The sequence below is a fragment of the Cydia pomonella genome, chromosome 1 (assembly GCF_033807575.1).
Source record: "Cydia pomonella isolate Wapato2018A chromosome 1, ilCydPomo1, whole genome shotgun sequence".
NCBI classification, from domain to species: Eukaryota; Metazoa; Arthropoda; class Insecta; order Lepidoptera; family Tortricidae; genus Cydia; species Cydia pomonella.
This window is the reverse complement of record NC_084703.1, coordinates 49631873-49650895: the sequence shown is the minus strand read 5'-3', so window position 1 is coordinate 49650895 and position 19023 is coordinate 49631873. Positions and strand designations below refer to the sequence as shown.

Genomic DNA, 19023 nt, shown 5'->3' with positions numbered 1-19023 from the left:
TAAAAATGTAATCTACTGTGGTTTCGTAGTATCCTAACACAAATACAGAGGATACAGAGTAAGCTATTTCATTCGAAACATTTTCTCAGTCAAAATTTGGAAAAAGAGAGAAAGAGGAAAGAGAGAGGAAATTGCATACAACCACTCCGTTCAGTATTACAATCATCATAGAAATATTATGTTGTCACATTTTTATGCTATATGTACATGATTGTACGATAATGGTTAGCATACCTACATCGATCTTATTCTAACAAATAAGTGCGTCCTGTAATTTAGTAGTAGTAGTAGTAAAACTTTTTATTGTACAAAAATGAACACAAAACAGGAAAAAAACACTCATCATTAATACAAAGGCGAACTAGTTTTCCAGTTTTTTCACTATTATTAGTTTGTAAATAATTTATATATACATACATCTTTCGAGCTTATAGCTGTTCACGGAAAACTACGAAAAAAGGAAAGAACTGTTTATTTAATGAATTTATCAGGAAACATTAAAAAAAACAATAAGAGCAACGCCAAGATACAGAGGAACTACCGCGAAACACAGAAACTATCGGGGTTGTTTATCCGCGGGTGTAATAAACTCCTTATATTGTAGTGGTTATATCCTCTTTGCTTAGAGCTACTATATCTGTGACCAAAGACATTTCTGTAAAGATTTGACGTGCGGTTCGCAGTTGCGGTCGTATGTACACCAAACACTAAAAATGACCATGCTACGTGCAGTCTGTCTTGTCATCATTTTACTATGGAATTTGACAATAACACTGACGTATTCAGGCCGCTGCAGTAATGTCGGAGCAGTAGTGCAGCTGCGGTCGGAAATACGTTAAAATTACCATATTACGTGCAGTCGGTACCGTCATTGATTTTACTATGGAAATTGACAATAACACCGACGCGTTCAGGCCGCTGCAGTAATGTCGGAGCAGTAGTGCAGCTGCGGTCAGAAATGGACTGTCACCTTTATTGTCAAATTCCATAGTAAAATGATGACAAGACCGACTGCACGTAGCATGGCGATTTTTAGTGTTTGGAGCGCAACTGCAGCTGCGTGCCGCACGTCAAATCTTTCACCTGTACAGAAATGTCTTTGGTCACAGATATTAGTAGCTCTAAGCTAAGAGGATATAACCACTACATTCTAAGGAGTTTATTACACCCGCGGATAAACAACCCCGATAGTTTCTGTGTTTCGCGGTAGGCCCTCTGTATCCTGGCGTGGCTCTTATTGTTTTTTTTTTTAATGTTTCCTGATCAATTCATTAAATAAACTGTGCTTTCATTTTTTCGTACTTTTCCGAGGTCAGCTGTAAGCTCGAAAGGGCAAGAGCGATAGAGAGGCAAATATACGATTTTCAAATTAAGATTTTCATGGTAGGCAATAAGTAGATAGGAGCTATGTATGTATATATAAATTATTTACGTGACTGATAGTGAAAAAACTGGAAAACTAGTTCGCATTTGTATTTGTACTAATGATGAGTGTTTTTTTCCTGTTTTGTTTTCATTTTTGTACAATTAAGAGTTTTACTACTACGATGTACTACTAAATTACAGGACGCACTTATATGTTAGAAAAAGATCGATGTAGGTATAATAACTGTTATTCATCATACAATCATGTACACACAGCATACAAATGTGACAATATAATATTTCTTTGATGATTCTGAGACTGAACGGGGTGGTCGTATGCAATTTCCTCTCTCTCCTCTTTCTCTCTGACTTATCCATAGATTTCGGAATTAAAGTAGAAAATGTTTCGAATGAAATAGCTTACTCTGTATCTTCTGTATTTGTGTTAGGATACTACGAAACCATAATAGTAGATCAATTATTTTATTTTTTCCCCCGGGCGCTCCGACTGTAGTTTGAGCTCCCTGCCGATGCCGAGGGTCTACAGTATGGGTTCTTCAAAAAAGAAGTGTACAGGCTTTTAAAGGGTCGGCAACGCGCATGTATCACTTCTGGAGTTGGAGGCGTGCTTAGGCTACGGTGACTGCTTGCCACCAGGCGGCGCGTATACTTGTTTGCCACCGACCGAAAAAAAGTTTAAGTGATTCTCGCATTTAACAGGATTAATTACTGAATGCTCGCTGACCATACCGTGGCACAGTGAATTTGGCGTGATAAAATGTGAAAGTGTCGTAATATCATATTATATACATCGTGGGTTGGTAAAACCAGGCAGATTTTAAGCACGCATTCCTGAGGAGCAAAAAAATGTTTAGTCAAATTCGGCAAAATATGTTCTTTTTTCTTTTAGCCGATAAAAAAGAAATTTTCTGCACACAACACGTTATTTCTTTTTCCATCTTGGCGAAAAAAAAAACACCACAACGAAGAAGTAAAGTTTTCTTAATTCATCTAAAGATCAAAATTGCGAGTGTTCTTTTTAGTTCAGTAATGTTTGTCAGAAGGTATGTCTAACTAAACCAAGTCACATAGAGACAGCGCCCCAGCCAAAAAGGCGTTTTCTCTAAAAGAAGACCGATTTCAGAAAACTTTGTATGATATTTTCGTCTCTAAATGCGATTAAGAATACAAATTTAAAAATTATCAAGTTTTACCAGCCCACGGTGTATAATATCGTTTAACTCGTTTATGGTGACACTTTCTCACTTTGTCATAGCAAAGCCATTCCTGAGCTAAAGGAGGAATCAGTAAGTTGTATTACCATGTATTATAAATGGCAAAGTTGTTGTTTAACACATGGTAGCATATGGATACTCAATCATAAGAAAGATTACAAAATTGAACCACGTGTAGGGGACGTGGTGAAATGATATGCAGTTTTTAAGTAACAAAACGTAAGGGTGTTTGGACAGCGAGAAGCATGTACCTTAGCGCGTGATTCTATACATCGACTGACCGCTGAGAGCCAATGACAAATCTCCGATTGTCCCCCTCCTCTCCCGCTCCCCTCGGTCGCCCTGAACCGGCACATTCCACTCAGACTTCCAGGCACCCACTTTTTAATAAAAAATATAAAATAAATTACAAAAGAAAATCGCGTCGCTTACATACCCCACCCCAGTGCTGCATCAGCACTTACTCAACTTCAGTAGGTACATATGCGACGCGTGCAGCTGATCGACGTAGTGTTCCGGATTTGGTTTTTATCTGCACCACTCTTATGCGGCCGTCTCTTCCCGGAATCACTTCCTGTATCCTTCCTTTAGGCCAAACGTTACGGGGTGACGCAGGATCCACAACCAATACCAGATCTCCCACTTGTAAGGGTCGTTGGTCTTGGTGCCACTTCTGGCGAGGGATCATCTGTGGCAGTACTTCTCGTACCCACCGCTTCCAAAATAGGTCTGCAAGTCGTTGAGAGGTTCGCCATTGTTTACGAAGGTACATGTCGGAGTGATCAAATAAACCGAGAGTCGGTAAGTTGGAAGAACTACCAAGTAAAAAATGATTTGGCGTGAGGGCTTCATCACTTTTCGGTTCAACTGTGACGTGTGTAAGCGGGCGACTGTTTACCATCTGTTCGACCTCTGCCATGAACGTGCTCAAAACTTCATCTCGCGGAGCCTGTTCTTTTAATACCACCTTGAGTGATGCCTTTATTGATCGAATAAGTCGCTCCCACGCGCCAGCCCAGTGGGGGCTAACTGGTGGCAAAAAATTCCAAGTGGTGCCATATTTCAAGGCCAAATCTTTTAATGCGGTGTGATTTAATTCACTAATAGACTTCTTAAGTTCATTATCAGCCCCTCTCAAGTTTGTGCCATTATCCGAGAAAATTTGCTGAGGCCAACCACGACGCGCCGCCATCCTTCGCAGAGCCATTATTAGTGCGTCAGCTGTGAGCCTCGTGACTATTTCTATGTGAACAGCTCGCATGGTAAGACACGTAAATAAAACTCCATACCGCTTTTCTCGACGTCTCAATACTGTTGCTTCCATTGGTCCGTACAAATCAATGCCACAGAACGTAAACGGGCGCTGATGGTGGGCCATGCGAGCAGGAGGTAAGTCACCCATTCTAGGTGGTTGCGGTTGCGCTTTTTTTATTCTACAGAACATGCACTTACTGCTTACATGTTTCACAGTTGGACGAATTCGAATAACCCAGTATTTCTGTTTCAGGTTGTTTACCACTGCTTCTTGATTTCCATGTGCGGCCGTCACGTGATAATGTTTTACAATAAGCTTAGTAACGTAATTACTTCCATCGAGGATCACGGGTTGTTTTGTCTCCGGTAGTACCTCCTGGGCCGCCCCAATTCGTCCGTCGACGCGCAGAATACCGTGTTCATCGAGAAATGGGGTCAAGGTAAGTAATCTGCTTTTCCGGTCTAAATTTCTTTTATTTTTCAGGTTATCCAGGTCTTCAGGAAAGGACTGCGCTTGAGAATATTTGATTAGCAAGCGCTCCGCCTTTTCCTTCAGGTCTCCATTAATCTCGCAAGTAAGTTTTTTACATTTATTTATAAATATAAGTATAGCGCAGGTAGCTCCAAGTAATCTTAACCACGATGAAAACCTTTCAGGTTCAGGAACAGCTGGTAAGTTTTCAGGAGATACATTTACAATCATTGTATACTCTAAATCCAAAGGGTTAGGCTTCGTCAGCTGTTTATTTGAAGGCCAAGTTTCCTCATTGCCATACAAAAAGTCGGGACCGTGAAACCATTCATTTTCCAGCATTCTGAGTTCACAGGTGTCTCGTGTAGCAATATCAGCTACGTTCATTTTCGTAGGTACGTATCTCCATTGAGCAGATTGAGTTAATTCATCTAATTCCCCGAGCCGATGCGCCACGAACGCTTTATAGGTACGTGCATCGTTATATATCCAGTGAAGCACACAGGTCGAATCAGTCCAGTAATAAATTTTCTCCGTGCTCATTTTGTGTTCCTTGATTATACTATGTGCTAGTCTCGCTGCTAGACATGCACTTTCTAATTCTAATTTTGGAATACTTCTATGTTTAGTAGGTGAAATTCGGCATTTACTCGAAATAAATGCTAATTGCCACCGGTTATTGTTATCTAACCAGCGCCAGTACGCTACGGCGCATAAGGCTTGCGATGACGCGTCACACAACAAATGAAGTTGTAGGTTTGTATACATAGCCGGCCGGCGGCCTGCACTATCCGGTGCATTCGGTGCATCGTCTGTCTCACTCGCACGCGTGGCGGCTTGATAGTATCGGGGCAGGCGCACTGAACTTACCCGTTTCAATAGCTCGAGGAATTCGATCCATTTTTTAAATAATTCTTCCGGAATCATGTCGTCCCAAAGTAATCCTTGTGCCCATGTATCACGGATTATTATTTTTTCTCTTATTGTTATCGGTGATAGGAACCCATACACATCGAATATCGACATAACAACTCTCAGCATTTCTCGCTTTGTAGGTATCTTCTCTCCAGATATGATTGCCTCCGGTATGCGTTTGAAAGAGACATCAAAACCAAGTAAGTCCTCCTTTGGAAACCAAACTAATCCGAGCGTACGTTCGCCATTATCTTGTTGATCGATTTTGAACCTTATGGCCGTTGAACCTAAGTTCTCTTTTGGTAAACTGTTTATTAATGTTTCACTGTTGCTCGTCCAGTTACGAATGTTAAAACCGCCTTGTTTATGTATATACGCCACTTCTTGTACCACTTTTATTGCAGTTTCTTCGTCCTCAAAACTATCAATGTAATCATCTACATAATGTTGTTTACATATTGCAGATACGGCGGCCGGCATCGATGACTCATAGCGCACGGCGTTCTTGTTTTTTATGAACTGCGAAATAAATGGTGCACAATTTGCTCCAAATATTAAACATGTCATCTTATACGTTTTTATAGGGTCGTCAGGAGCAGCGGAGCCTTCAGACGTGTTTCTCCACAAGAAACGAAATGCATCTTGATCTTCAGGGATGATTTTCACTCTTAGGAACATATCTTGGATATCTCCAGTTATTCCGATTTTATTTTCGCGAAATCGAAGCATTATTCCATATAACGATACGAGCAGATCAGGTCCTTTATACAGGTAATCATTTAAACAAACGCCATTATTTTTGGATGCGCAATCGAATACGAGCCTTAATTTTTGTTTGTTAGGGTTGTCAACCCCGAAATGCGGCAGAAACCATGTTTTTGGCGTGAGCTTCGGGTTGCTGACCTCCATTGCGTAATCGTTATCGAACAGGTGATTTATTCTTTCAGTGTACCTTGATGCATAGCCAACATCCCGTTTCATTTTTCTTTCCACTCCCTTAAGTCTAGAAAGTGCATTACCATAGGATTCAGTCATGTTGCAATTAAGATCTTTCCATGGAAGCCCAACGTGCCACCTGCCTTCTAACAATCTAGCCGTTTGTTCCAATCGCTCCTGTGCGCGCAGGTCCTCGGAGTTCTGGCGTGGATTACATGAAACGCCCATGGATTCAATGGTAAAAGAGCGGCGTACTTCTTCGTGTATTTCTCGTAGTGCACGCTCATTTTGGTCCTGCAGGTCCTCAGTTATAAATAAGGTTGAATCTAGCCGCTGGCCCTTGTCGCGCGGTGCTGTGATACGGCCGTGAACACACCAGCCTAAGACAGTCTGAGTTATGTAAGATCCTTCGGACTTGCCCTTTATTATTTGCAGTGGCATCATAAGATGATAGTGATCCTGCCCTATTAACAGCTGAGGCTTCTCATAACGAGTGTTACATAATTGATTTTTAATTTCAACCTTAAGGTCATAATGCGTAAGGTTCACTTTAGATGCATTTTGCGAAGGCAAGTTTAAGTCTGTAACACTGCGAGCACGTAGCGTAAACATCTGTCCATCTTTGTTCGACACATCAAAGTCCACTACCTCACTTTCGCACTTAAGTTCGGTGTTACTCCATGCCCCACTAACGCACATTTTTTGTTTGGTACCATGCAATCCGGCGCGGGCGGCGAGGTCGGCGCTTATCAGTGATACCGTCGAGCAATTGTCCAATAATGCAGTGGCACTAATTATACCGTTAGGTCCGTGTATGTAAATAGGTACAGCTTGTAACAAAACTTTGCAGCTTGTCGAGTTTATGTTTGTAACAGTCTCAGATCGCGTTTCACTCACATCAGTGTCTATTATTTCCGTAATATTCACACTAGATTGAAGATTTGAATTATTAGCGTGCGAAATGTAATGTAACAAGCGGTGATGGGATTGTCCACAGTTTTCCTTATCGCAACAGGGCGCAGGACAGGTTTCTTTGTTATGGCGCGACACTAAACATTTATAGCATAATCCATGACGTTTCACATAGGCCCACCTGTCTTTGCGAAGCGATTTTTTAAACATTTTACAGTCTGTTATGTCGTGTTTAGAGGTACGACAAAATTTACACTTATCGTCACTTAGTTCATTCTGCACTAGCACGGTTTGAGAGCGGTAACAATCACTTTGTTTACGTTTACTATCACTGTAAGTGTTCGCGAGGATTACAGCTGTTTTTGATATTTTGAGAGCTTCGTCATTTAAAAATTCCGACAGAATGACGAGCCGGGGTTTCTTGCCGTCGTTGATAAGCGGGTAGCTATAGTCGACCCATTTCGATATTAACACAGTTGGCAATTTTGACAGAATTACAGATATGATTTTCATCCCCCTTAGGTACTCATCATGACCAATAGCTGTTACTGCTGCAACGTAATTCTTAACCTTCACGGAGAAAGACACTATGTCCTTATGATATTCTTGAGACATCACCGGCAGTTTGTTGATGCTTTGTACAATTTTTGAAATAATAATATCGGGATTCCCAAACTGTAACTCTAGAGTGGACATCACTAGATCTGGCGCAGTAGCTCCAATTAACAGAGAAGTTACTGCTTCTTTAGCTGGTCCCTGAAGGCATTTTCGTAGCCTCCATAGGTTTTCTTTGTCGTTGAAATTGCACACTTCAGTTGATTCGTCATACGCCTGCTTGAATTGGAGCCACTCCATTGGGTCACCGGAAAAAGAGGGTAAATCTCGCGGCGTGCAGAGGCGGCTCAACATTCGAGCGTTAGGTCCATTCGTAGAGGAGACTGCGGCTATGTCTTTGAGTGCCGTTGCCAGTAGGTGAACTGTATCTTCGGTGCCGTCGCGCGCTGGTGCAGCCGGCGCGGGCGGCGGGTACAGCTTGTCCAATGTGTTTTCCGTTGGTGGCACAGGCTGCTCTTTCAGTTCCAGTTGACTGCGTTCTAACCATTTCTCCACTTCTTTGTTTGTGTGAATTTCACTAGCTTCCGATTGTGAACTGTATTCTTCTTCTTCTTCTTCATCCAATTGTGCTAGGTCCGCCGCTAGCTTTTTGTCGATTAATTCCATTTGTATACGCGCTTTTGCTTCTGCCGCTTCTAATTCTAGCAACTTCTTTCTGGCCACGACTGAAGAACGCGCAGAACCTGATGCTTTTGACTTTCGAGTAGATTTTATAGATTTCGATTTAGGAATTTCCTCCATTCTGCACTTTTCACTTGCACTACCCACATCTACAGTAATTGTTTTATCGAGTAGCTCCTTTTTCTTATCTATCGATTTTATTTTTGCAGGTTCGTCGTTTTGAGTCGCTTGGCAAACTGGTTTCTGCTTCTGCGTAGGTATTTCCTTTTCGGCCTTAAGCTCCTTTTGCTTTTCTTCTTGTTTCTTAACACTGCTCCGTGTGTTCATTTTTCGTATCGGAGTCCGGTACATTCAGAGTTCAGGATCAGGTTCGAAGACCAGCGTGTAGGGGACGTGGTGAAATGATATGCAGTTTTTAAGTAACAAAACGTAAGGGTGTTTGGACAGCGAGAAGCATGTACCTTAGCGCGTGATTCTATACATCGACTGACCGCTGAGAGCCAATGACAAATCTCCGATTGTCCCCCTCCTCTCCCGCTCCCCTCGGTCGCCCTGAACCGGCACATTCCACTCAGACTTCCAGGCACCCACTTTTTAATAAAAAATATAAAATAAATTACAAAAGAAAATCGCGTCGCTTACACCACGAGAGAAGTGACAACGGTTTTAAAAGTAAAATTTTATTGACAGTTGCGGGGATTCAAGGAATGAGAGTTAAATAAACTTTGCTACAGAGTGCAACACGAAATTTTTTCATCACTTCAACACGAGGAAAATATGTATTATTCCGATTAATTTATTCAAAATTCTTTCTATCAGCCCCTTGGCTGACGTAAATAGCTTTCTTCATAAAGGATTTCTTGTCTCGCCCGTCAAGTTTTATAAGGTCTAGTCATACACTGTATCTGCCCCGACCACGAGTGCCGTCGCCTATGGACACCTGCAACACAAGAGCCATTATAAGATTTAAATTTGTGCTTCAGTTTGAAATAGGACACTGGACAATATTAAGTGTAAATTGCGCAATTATAGCTCTTACAAAGCAATTTATTCATTTATTTTTCACTGTTAGGTACCTAAAGAAAGTAAAATTGGCTTAATATGAAAACTCGGAAAGATAAATGTGTAATATTTTACTAACACTGAACGTCTACATTGGAGAATTTATTCTTACGTGTCGCATTGCCATCTCCGAAACCCACGAATCTCTTTGCAAACCAGCGTACACCGTATCCATCACGAGCAACATGAGTCCCGCTCTCGTCGGGTTGCTGTGTGCGCGGTGGTCACGCATTTAGTCAAGAGGATGGGGAAGATAATTTCAAAATGTTAACTTACCTTAAGTTAAGAAATATTTGCTCCTCTGCATTAATTTCATTCGAGTAATTTGGTTGTATTTCTTCGATTTGAAGTTAAATTGCTATTTATTTAATCGGCATACAAACGATCACAATTCAATATCTGGTTTTTAATAATATTGCGTAACTGCCTTGGACTGACTGTGATTCTTGTAGAAAGGCAAATCTGTTCTTCATTTTCGTATACAATGTAGCATTATCGTCACTTACTTCTTCTCGTAAAATATACAAATAAGTAAATCAGTAATTTTATTTATACGTCTGACAGTGACATTATTCATTGACTTTGACAATCAACTGACGAACGCTGCCGCGACTGCACGCCGCAAGCAGCAGCAGTCGGCCGCTGCAGTAATGTCGCACCAGTAATGTCGCAACGGTAGTGCAGCTGCAGTTGGAAATGGACTGTCACCTTTAATCTGAGCTGTCTTTAAAAGTTGGACGGGTCGAAACGGCTTGGAACTATTTACTGAATGATAGAACAGAAAAAAATATAGTGAGTAGTTGTTCTCATGTAGACATGAAAGAATTTTAAGAAGAAAATCCAATACTTAAAATTAATACATATCCATACACAAATGCCTATAATAGCCACGCGTAAGTTGAGTATGTGGCATTTTATCATTCGTTAGCATATCAGCACAGTTTTTGTCTATTTTTAACGTCTTCCTGTTAGGCACCGCTACCCCAAGAGGCATTGGCAGCCTGTCTCTACTAAGTCTGTCTGGAGCACTGTTGGCGCACGTCCACGTGACTATACCGATCAGTTCGTTGGTCTGTTCGTCGACAACCATGTGCCCCAGTCCGAGCAGGTAGCGGCGGCAAGTCTCGCTGTTCATGTCGTGTTCTTCGGGGCTACAGAAATGGACGCAGGGCGCCCAGTAATCGTCAGAATTCTTCGTCATTGGGTAGATCTCGTTGCAGATTCTATTGCTCGCGTGCATATTTTCCAGCTTGTATAGCTTATGAGTCCCCGGCGACTCTTCCTAAGATATAAAAGTAAAAATTATACAATAAATCAATAATTGAGAAATAAAATAATGTACTCATTTTGATTCTTATTTTAAGAGTGTTTACCATGAAAGCTATGTCGCTTTCGTTTGACTAACTTTGATTAAAAGCTAATCATATTTTACAGTTCTTACCAGTTCAATGAATCCTATGAGAGTTGAGGTTTTTGCCTTGGTGTCGACCAAGTCTTCGAAAAAATAGTATGAATTGTCGTCTGGTCGTGGATTTTTCGGGAGGTTGATAATTTCATAATGTATAGTTTTATTCTGCCACGGGGCCCAGGTAACGATCAGCCCAACGTCATCAAACATTTGTTTTGACGGTTCCACCGGGAAAATAAACGCTTTCACGCCTATTTGTCGGTTAAGGTACAGTACAGTTGTAAATTCGGCTTTGGCCCTGGAATAACAAAAATGTGAATAAACTCATTTGAGTCTGGGTTACCTACGAGAAAGGCTGAGCCTAGTGTAGGAGCCAGAGCAAACTGACTAGTATATTTCCTAGCCAAGGTACCTACATCTTATCAATTGTATTTAATTAGGTTAATCAAAAAATAAGAAAGATAAGATAAGAATAAGTAGGTACTCGGGTAAACACGAGTGAACGTTGGATAATGTTGGATCTTTCCACGCTGTACTTTGATGCTTGCCTCGTTAAGCGCTTAGTTTTAGATATCAGTCGAGAAAAAGTGATCCATAATCAGTCATTCATGATAAGGTGGTAATACCTACATTCTCCTGGATACCCTACCTAGCGTCCCAGACCTAGGCACAGATTATACATATAATAGTTCTTACGAACAGATACTTATCTCTAAAAGAAAACGCGAATACCTACCGTTTTAATACCTACACAAAAATACAATGGAGTGACCTTCAACGCGCCGCTCCCCGCACCGCGCACACCTTCGCAACGCTAGGGTTGCCGACGCTTATAAATGTTTTTTTTTTTTAATAAGTACCTACTTTAACTATAGATTCTAAAGAAGATATCTACCTACTAAAGTAGGTACAAATAAATGTTTTAATGGTCAAACTAGCATTAGAACTTGCCATTAGCTCTATGAAAGGGTAGCGTAAAATAAGTATGAGCAATATAAGTAGGTAAGTAAATGTACTTTGTGCACCATACAGTTAAAAATACACCGAAAGCGAAATACAAGCTTATGACTACCTACTCTTACCTAAGAACAGGCAGTCTTATCGCTAAAAAGCGATCTCTTCCAGACTACCAAGACAAGAGATAAGTAAGTAAGTTAGTAAATATTCTTTACTGTGCACCATACCTACAGTTAAAAATAGACAGGAAATGAAAAAAAACACTTAAAAGTTAGGTAACAACATTAGCGATAAGAAGCGATTACTTCTAGACAACCTTTGGGTAAGCTGCAATAAGTAATATTTTGTAAAAACATTAATTGCGGTAAAGTTATAATTTATTGAGTTAGAAACATATTTTATCAGTACTTATGCCAGATTTGGTATAAAAAATGGTATATTTTTCAAATATTTTGTAAACGACTACAGTTAAGACTACGATTAATAAGACACAATATTAGTACGTTTAATATTCTTTCAAACGGCATCTCACACGAACCGATCGGTCCCATAGGACTCAAGATGTGAACTGCGATCTATGATGGTCGGCCGTCATCTGTCCCCCCCTTGTTTTCGAGCCGTCACCCCCTCCATAAACTAAAACCGGTCAATTTGTATTCTGGAGTCAACAATGAATATAACCATACCAGTTTTAGGTATTTAGAAGAGATGGTGACGAAAATCGTGAAGAAGACGTCTGTTGGTTTATTTTCTTCCAGAGTGTGGTGGGCCATGTCGTCCACCGCACCACATTCGTGGCACTGAGGCCCCGGCTCCCACCTAATTCTAAACAGGTAGAACAGAAACAGTCGTGTCCAGACACCACCTGCGTAACCTTGAAGGTCAGGGCCTTCATTACCGGAAGGATAGCCGCTCTGCAGTTTGTTGCGAACTATTCTGCATGGGCGCCGCCATGGATCCCTATTAAGGGTTGCCAGGAACTCCTGCCACCCCTCATTGTTAGCCTTCCTGATGGCTTGCTAAAGGGCCTGCTTCTTTTCCGTCAACGCGGTGTGGAGGAGCTCCTCCTCCCCGGCGGTGTGCCTTCTCCTCCTGCACTTCGTGTAGGCCTGCCGGGCGTTATAGGAGACCGTACGGAGGGCGGCGATCTCCAGGGTCCACCAAAAAACTTGCTTCTTGCCCCGGAAAGGCCAAGCACGCGGGGCATGGAGGTGTCACCATCTGAGGTGGACCACCCTATGTTCGATACCTCTTGGAGCAACCAGGGGGGCGCTCCACGCCTCGACAGTGGCAGCCTCCCCAGCCATTTCCCTGATGAGGTGGGCCAAGAACCATCTCGGGAACCTCCTCCTCCCGGCCCCTCGCCCATCAGGACCGGGCGGCATGGCTCTCTGCGGTTTGGAAACCCTCATACGGATATATAAATGAATCAGCAACGTTCGCCGGCAGGGCAGGGGTCGCGAAGAAGAAGTCCACTATAGACCATCCATTACAACGGGCACACGTCTGCGTGTTGCCGTGATTGAAGAGGACTGGGATCAGTGTTAGGGGATCCCCATGCCCGGCTCTTGGCATCGAAGCCCCCCAGGAACCTCTCGTAGGCGTCCAGCGGTGGGTGGGAGAGAGGTAGGCCCCAACAACAATCATTCCCTTCTATTTTGCTGCCACAAATCCTTCCCTTCTCTCTGTACTCGTGAGGGCATCTTCCAACGTTGGAGCCACCAGCGTCACCTTGCCGTCCCACGAGCAGACCCAGTTGGGGCGAGAAGGGACAGCGTAGGGCTCTGCCGCCGCAGCCCACAGCAGCAGTGTAATACCCCACTCTACCAGGTTCTGCATAAGCAGGTCCTGGGCAGGTGCGGAGTGGTTAATGTTGCACTGCAACACTTCCCATGGACCTTGTTGCGGGTGTGCTGGCATTAGAGGTCCATGGGCTGTCCCTCATTAACCTGTTCCGTCGGGGGGCTCACGGCTAGGTTGGCCTTTCCTGGAGCCTCCCGGTTACCGCTGTGGGCTTCCACCTCCCTCATCTTAGGGGGGTTGCAGGAGCGGCCACCTATCCAGTGCCCAGCTGGCAGTTTCACCTGATGGCAGACTGCGCAGGCCTCTGCCTGGCAGTTCGCCCCGGTGCCCCGGCTTGCTGCAGCGGAAGCACAGGTCTCCTCTTTCGATCGGGGAAGGGCTTGTGGCCCTAGTGTAGCCGACACCCAGGCACTTCTAGCATCTGAGCACCTCAGGATCAAGTGACCACCCAATCGTCACCCTCCCCGAAGATGATGCGGCGTTCGTTGCCTCTGTAGAACACCGAACTAGGGCAGAGCCAATGCTGAACACTCTCCTTTGGCCGCAATCGCCCTCGCCACTGCCATAGAGGGAGCCTCATTGAGGCCTGACACTCGTAGACGCGCCATCTTGACGCGTCTCTAGACCCGAGCTGAGTCTCCTATATCCGTCTCCAGGCGCGCCTTTAGGGCGTCTGTCATGCACCTTTTATCTGTCCCCAGTTCGCCGCCTTACCTTTACAAGCTCAAGGCCGACTTCCCCGAGCTTATCATAGAGGCATAAGACTGATAGCGGCGCTTGAGAGCCACCACCACCGCCGCGATCTTCGGCAACACCAGGTTTTTAGCTACCGGGGCCGACGGATTGGCCGCTTGTGTCGACGAAGTGATGGGAGGGGTGGCCTCCTTTCTCTATTTTCCACCCCGCTTCGCCACCTGCGTCCATTCTCCATGTATTTTGACGACAACGTTTACAACTCACGTGGCGATACATCTGGCGGCCGTAATAAATATTTCCTTATCGATCGCAGCCGCCGTACAGATGAGAGGTGCCATGATCTCTTTAAAGGGGCGACCGTGTACCACCCTCGCAATCCACGGGTAGTCCTCCTCGTCAACCAGGCGGGCTCCACTTTGCTCCATTTCTTGTATTGGGCAGAAATCTGGAAGCGATCAACAGAACCAAGTAACTACTCTAACTATACAATAATTATACCACCAATGAAACCAAACTTTTTCATAAACTTCGCCGGGTAGTAACAGAAATCTCTTTTAATTATTTGCTGGGATAGGGTAAAGGCGCCTAATACCGTGTCATATTAACATTTTTGGAAAGACTCCGAACATGAAGGATATTAAAGGTTTTTAACGACCGAGATTTTATTTTTATTCAAGAGCGTTTATTAAACATTCACCTTCGTAACTTTTACAACTCATTTTAGTTTATTATATTTAAGAAAATAATTATTGAGACAATACGTCAAGTAAGTCATGTTTTCTTTATTCGAGTGTTAAAAGATGTAATGTTTTGATGCGTCCCGCCGAATGTTTTGCCGGTCGAATTGGGATACTCTCCTACAATTTAGGAGGGATTTAAATCTTCTCGAGATAGAGGTGAAGGGTTAGAGCCGGCGTAGCTTTCTTTGACATTCATAAGCGCATTATGATATGCCTACCTGTAAAATTAACAATCTGCATCTAATCCTTGAACTCAAGTTTGCACGTGTTGGCAGCAACGCGGCCTGACGATGGCGATGATTATCAGTTCTATAGACATGGTGCTCTTGCTGTCGGAACATGTACTCACGAGTATTGTTAAAATGTGGGTGTTCCGGCTGGTGGTAGCCGTCGTCTTGCCGTCGCGGATAGTGCTGCAGATCCAGCACCCGGCGGCGAAGGAGGGTTGTCTGTTCTCTTCCCTTTGCTTGGAGCTTATTTTGGGTTCGGTAGTGGTATCCGGTAATTCCGGTACATGACATCGCAAGTGATACCCATAAACATATAATCAGCATTTTTAATTTACAAGGGGTTTGTAATACCTGAAAAATATTTTTAAATTATATTGGTGTATTGTTTTGTTTAGTGACAAAATAAGATTGCTTGCAGTTTTATTATTTTATTGTTGTTATTTTTAAGGTTCCGTACCTGAAAAGGAAAATACTGAACCCTTATAGGATCACTCGTGCGTCTGTCTGTCTATCCGTCTGTCACAGCCTATTTGCTCCGAAACGACTTGACCAATTAAGTTGAAATTTGGTACACATCTGTGACCCAAAGACGGACATGTACCGTAAACAAGTGAATTTTAAATATTTTTGGTGGGTAAATGAGAAAATTAAAAAACAAAGTTTTGCTAAGTAAACTGTGTTACATATCAAATGAAAGGTCTCATTGTGAGGATCTCAAATATATATATATTGTAATTTTATAATAAACAGTTTAGATATTATTCAAGAAAATAGGCAAAAATTGTAAGCTATCAAGTGACACCACTAATGCGAACCTAAACACCACGCATAAGGCTTATTTTAGCTCTGAATGCGTGGTTTTGAGCGCAATCTCACCACCATCCACCTCTGTTAGCGGTACATTCAATTCCAAGTATGTAATGGCTTCTTTCCTAAACATCTTATTTTATAGTTGTAAAGGCACTTTCTGTTACATTTGGTTTTTAGTTTGACTCCTTCGGGTATTCTAGACGTTTCACTCCCATTTCACTTACAAAATAAAAACATTATTTGAAATTACGTGATGTACGGAACCCTTGGAACGCGAGTCCGACTCGCACTTTGGATGTTGCACAACAAAACTGCTTCATATATTGCGCAATTTAAAATATATTGTGAAAATTCAATTTAGGAAATGTGTTGGCAATTTGGATTGTATTGGATGGAGCAGCCGCTGGGCAGAGTCGTGCCCTTGTGTGCCACACATGACAACGCGACGCCAGCCCTCGCCGCCTGCAGGTGCGCGTACGCAAGTCTCGCTGCTAGTGGATGCTTCTTGTTCAACCGAGCGAGATATCATGCATTCAATTATAAAAGAAAGTGTGTTTTTATATACATTTTTATTTTCATCGTCAAAAGAAAACTTATCGTGTAAAAGGCGGACGTATTAGCCTAATGTTATACCTTTAGGCAAAAGCTCAGGGTTTCGAGACCCGTGTAAGGCCGAAGGCCCGAAGCGTCCCCTGGTGCTCAAACACAGAATCATGGTACAAGGCCGAAGGCCGAGCCCCGCGCAGAGTCCGAAGCCAGAAGCATCCAGGAGGTCAGTGCTCAAACATAGAATAAAAGTACAAGTGTCTAAATGTGAAGGCCGAAGGCCGAGATCTGCGTAAGGCCGAAGGCCTGAAGCGTCGAGGAGGTCAGTGCTCAAACAAACAACGATATAACAAGTGTCTGAATCAGCACTGAGACGTTTCGGGCCTTCGACCCTATGCGGAGTTCGTCCTTCATCCTTCGCATTTAGATATTTTTACTTTAAAATACTTGGGGAAGTTTCGAGAGGCGCCCATTTATCAGACGCTTCGGACCTTCGGTTATATCCACGCCGCCGCGCCGCTATAGATTCTAATGCATTATTTGAGGAGATTAACATTTTGACTAGGATTAAATTGTAAGGAACCGTTGTTGCTTTGTCTTTGTATCCGAGGTATTTTGCGTCGGTTTTGTGTAATAATTTTCGCGCACGGTGCCCTCAAACCAGAGCAACCATAAAATTTCTGTAAAGATTGCCCCATTTTTTATTTTCACAGCTTTTTCTTATCCTGTGAATTTTATTTTTATAACTTTTCGTTAAAATGGAAGAAGATCTATCAAATGATTCTAATTTCAATGAAATCGGTTTATGGATTGATGAGTAAATAACGTAATTGGGGGTGATTTTAGTTGCGAATGCGTCGGTTCTAGCGCAGAATCAACGCCATTTTATGTCAACTGCATAAGCCGTTCCGAGTCATTGTTTCTTTCTTTTTTATAGTGACGTCTAAACTATATGGAAACTATTCGGACCCGGGTATGTCCTTAAACTACGTCCAAAAGAGAGGTATGGGCAATGTCAATGTCATCTCGCCTTATGTGGTAGCACACAGCACAGCAGATGTCATTCCAGATCTAGAGCAGAGCCCAACTGGGGAAGTACCTCCAGCTTACAGAAAACCGCAGCCAAATAACACTTGACCCTACTCATAGTGTTGTGTTCCTGCCGGTGAGTAAGGTTGCCAGAGCTCAATGAGGGGGGGGCAGGTTTAGGGTCGGCAACGCGCATGTAACTCCTCTGGAGTTGCAGGTGTACATAGGCTACGGAGACTGCTTACCATCAGGCAGGCCGTATGCTTGTTTGCCACCGACGTAGTATAAATATATATATATATATATATAGGTATTATAGTTACAGAGATGTAAGCCACCGCGCCATAACACTTTTCGTTACATCTAGTTTTTGGTCCGACCCCTCTTCTACGGGTTTTTACAGACGTTCACCTTACGTGTCACGTCAAAACAAGCGAGGAGCAGACATAATTTTTAACATAATTGAAGCTATCAATGATAGATTTTTTTTTTTAATACTACGTCGGTGGCAAACAAGCATACGGCCCGCCTGATGGTAAGCAGTCTGCAACTCCAGAGGAGTTACATGCGCGTTGCCGACCCTAAACCCGCCCCCCCTCGTTGAGCACTGGCAACCTTACTCACCCGCAGGAACACAACACTATGAGTAGGATCTAGTGTTATTTGGCTGCTGTTTTCTGTAAGGTGGAGGTACTTCCCCAGTTGGGCTCTGCTCTAGATCTGGAATGACATCCACTGGCTGTGCCCTACCACACAAAGCGAGATGACATTCACAATGCCCATACCTCTCTTTTGGACGTAGTTTAAGGACGTATCCGGGTCCGGGATAGAAAAACTTAACTTCAGAAGAAGAAGTCTTCCTTTGTCACATATGTAGGTAGTCGGTTTTAATTGTATGTAAATGAACAGTTTTACTTACAATAGCAGTCCTATTGGACTTAATCCCGTATTGCCGCAAATATTATAAAAAAGCCTTTGACCACCACAACGGTCATTGAACTTTGATATATTTCACAAAACATCGAAATTCAATCCAGAATTTTGTCAGATAGACATTTAGATGCGCATGTCTCAATTGACCGAATTTTTAAACACTGAGTGCAAAATAGTCAGCAGAGACTAACATCGCACAACATAACGGTTACTGATAACGCGCAGCTGTGCGCGCACGCGCAGGCACAATGCAGCCCTACCACGGGTGCGCAAGTCACCCAGCGAGGCGCGGACCGTGCGCGTGACGGCCCGATTCGAAGAATGATTAAGACACATTTAAGATCTTTAAAAATCGATAAGTAAACGAAATGTCAAAATGGACGTGTTTTCGATTCCGTTGTGATCCCAATAAGATTGTCTACAATATTTCTAACGTCAAAGTGACATTGTTTGCCCGAATAGAGCTTAAATTCATTTATTCAGT

At 42.9% G+C, this 19023-nt stretch overlaps 1 protein-coding gene across 2 annotated transcripts; it reads right to left on the bottom strand.

Moving 5' to 3' along the window:
• Window positions 1–9105: 9105 nt before the first annotated feature.
• Window positions 9106–19023, bottom strand: LOC133525867 (uncharacterized). 2 transcript variants are annotated; one of them, XR_009800644.1, is made up of 6 exons: window positions 18526–19023; window positions 15341–15572; window positions 14516–14696; window positions 10829–11093; window positions 9664–10669; window positions 9106–9265 (listed from the first exon to the last, which is right to left on the bottom strand). XR_009800644.1 is itself a non-coding variant. In XM_061862278.1 (5 exons), exons 2-5 carry the CDS (start codon window positions 15543–15545, stop codon window positions 10241–10243), a joined length of 1080 nt encoding a protein of 359 aa, XP_061718262.1. In that variant the 5' UTR covers window positions 15546–15572; window positions 18526–19023; the 3' UTR covers window positions 9434–10240. The 2 variants fall into 2 exon arrangements, 1 of the variants encoding a protein (XP_061718262.1); XM_061862278.1 differs by lacking the exon at window positions 9106–9265 and having other exon boundaries at window positions 9434–10669.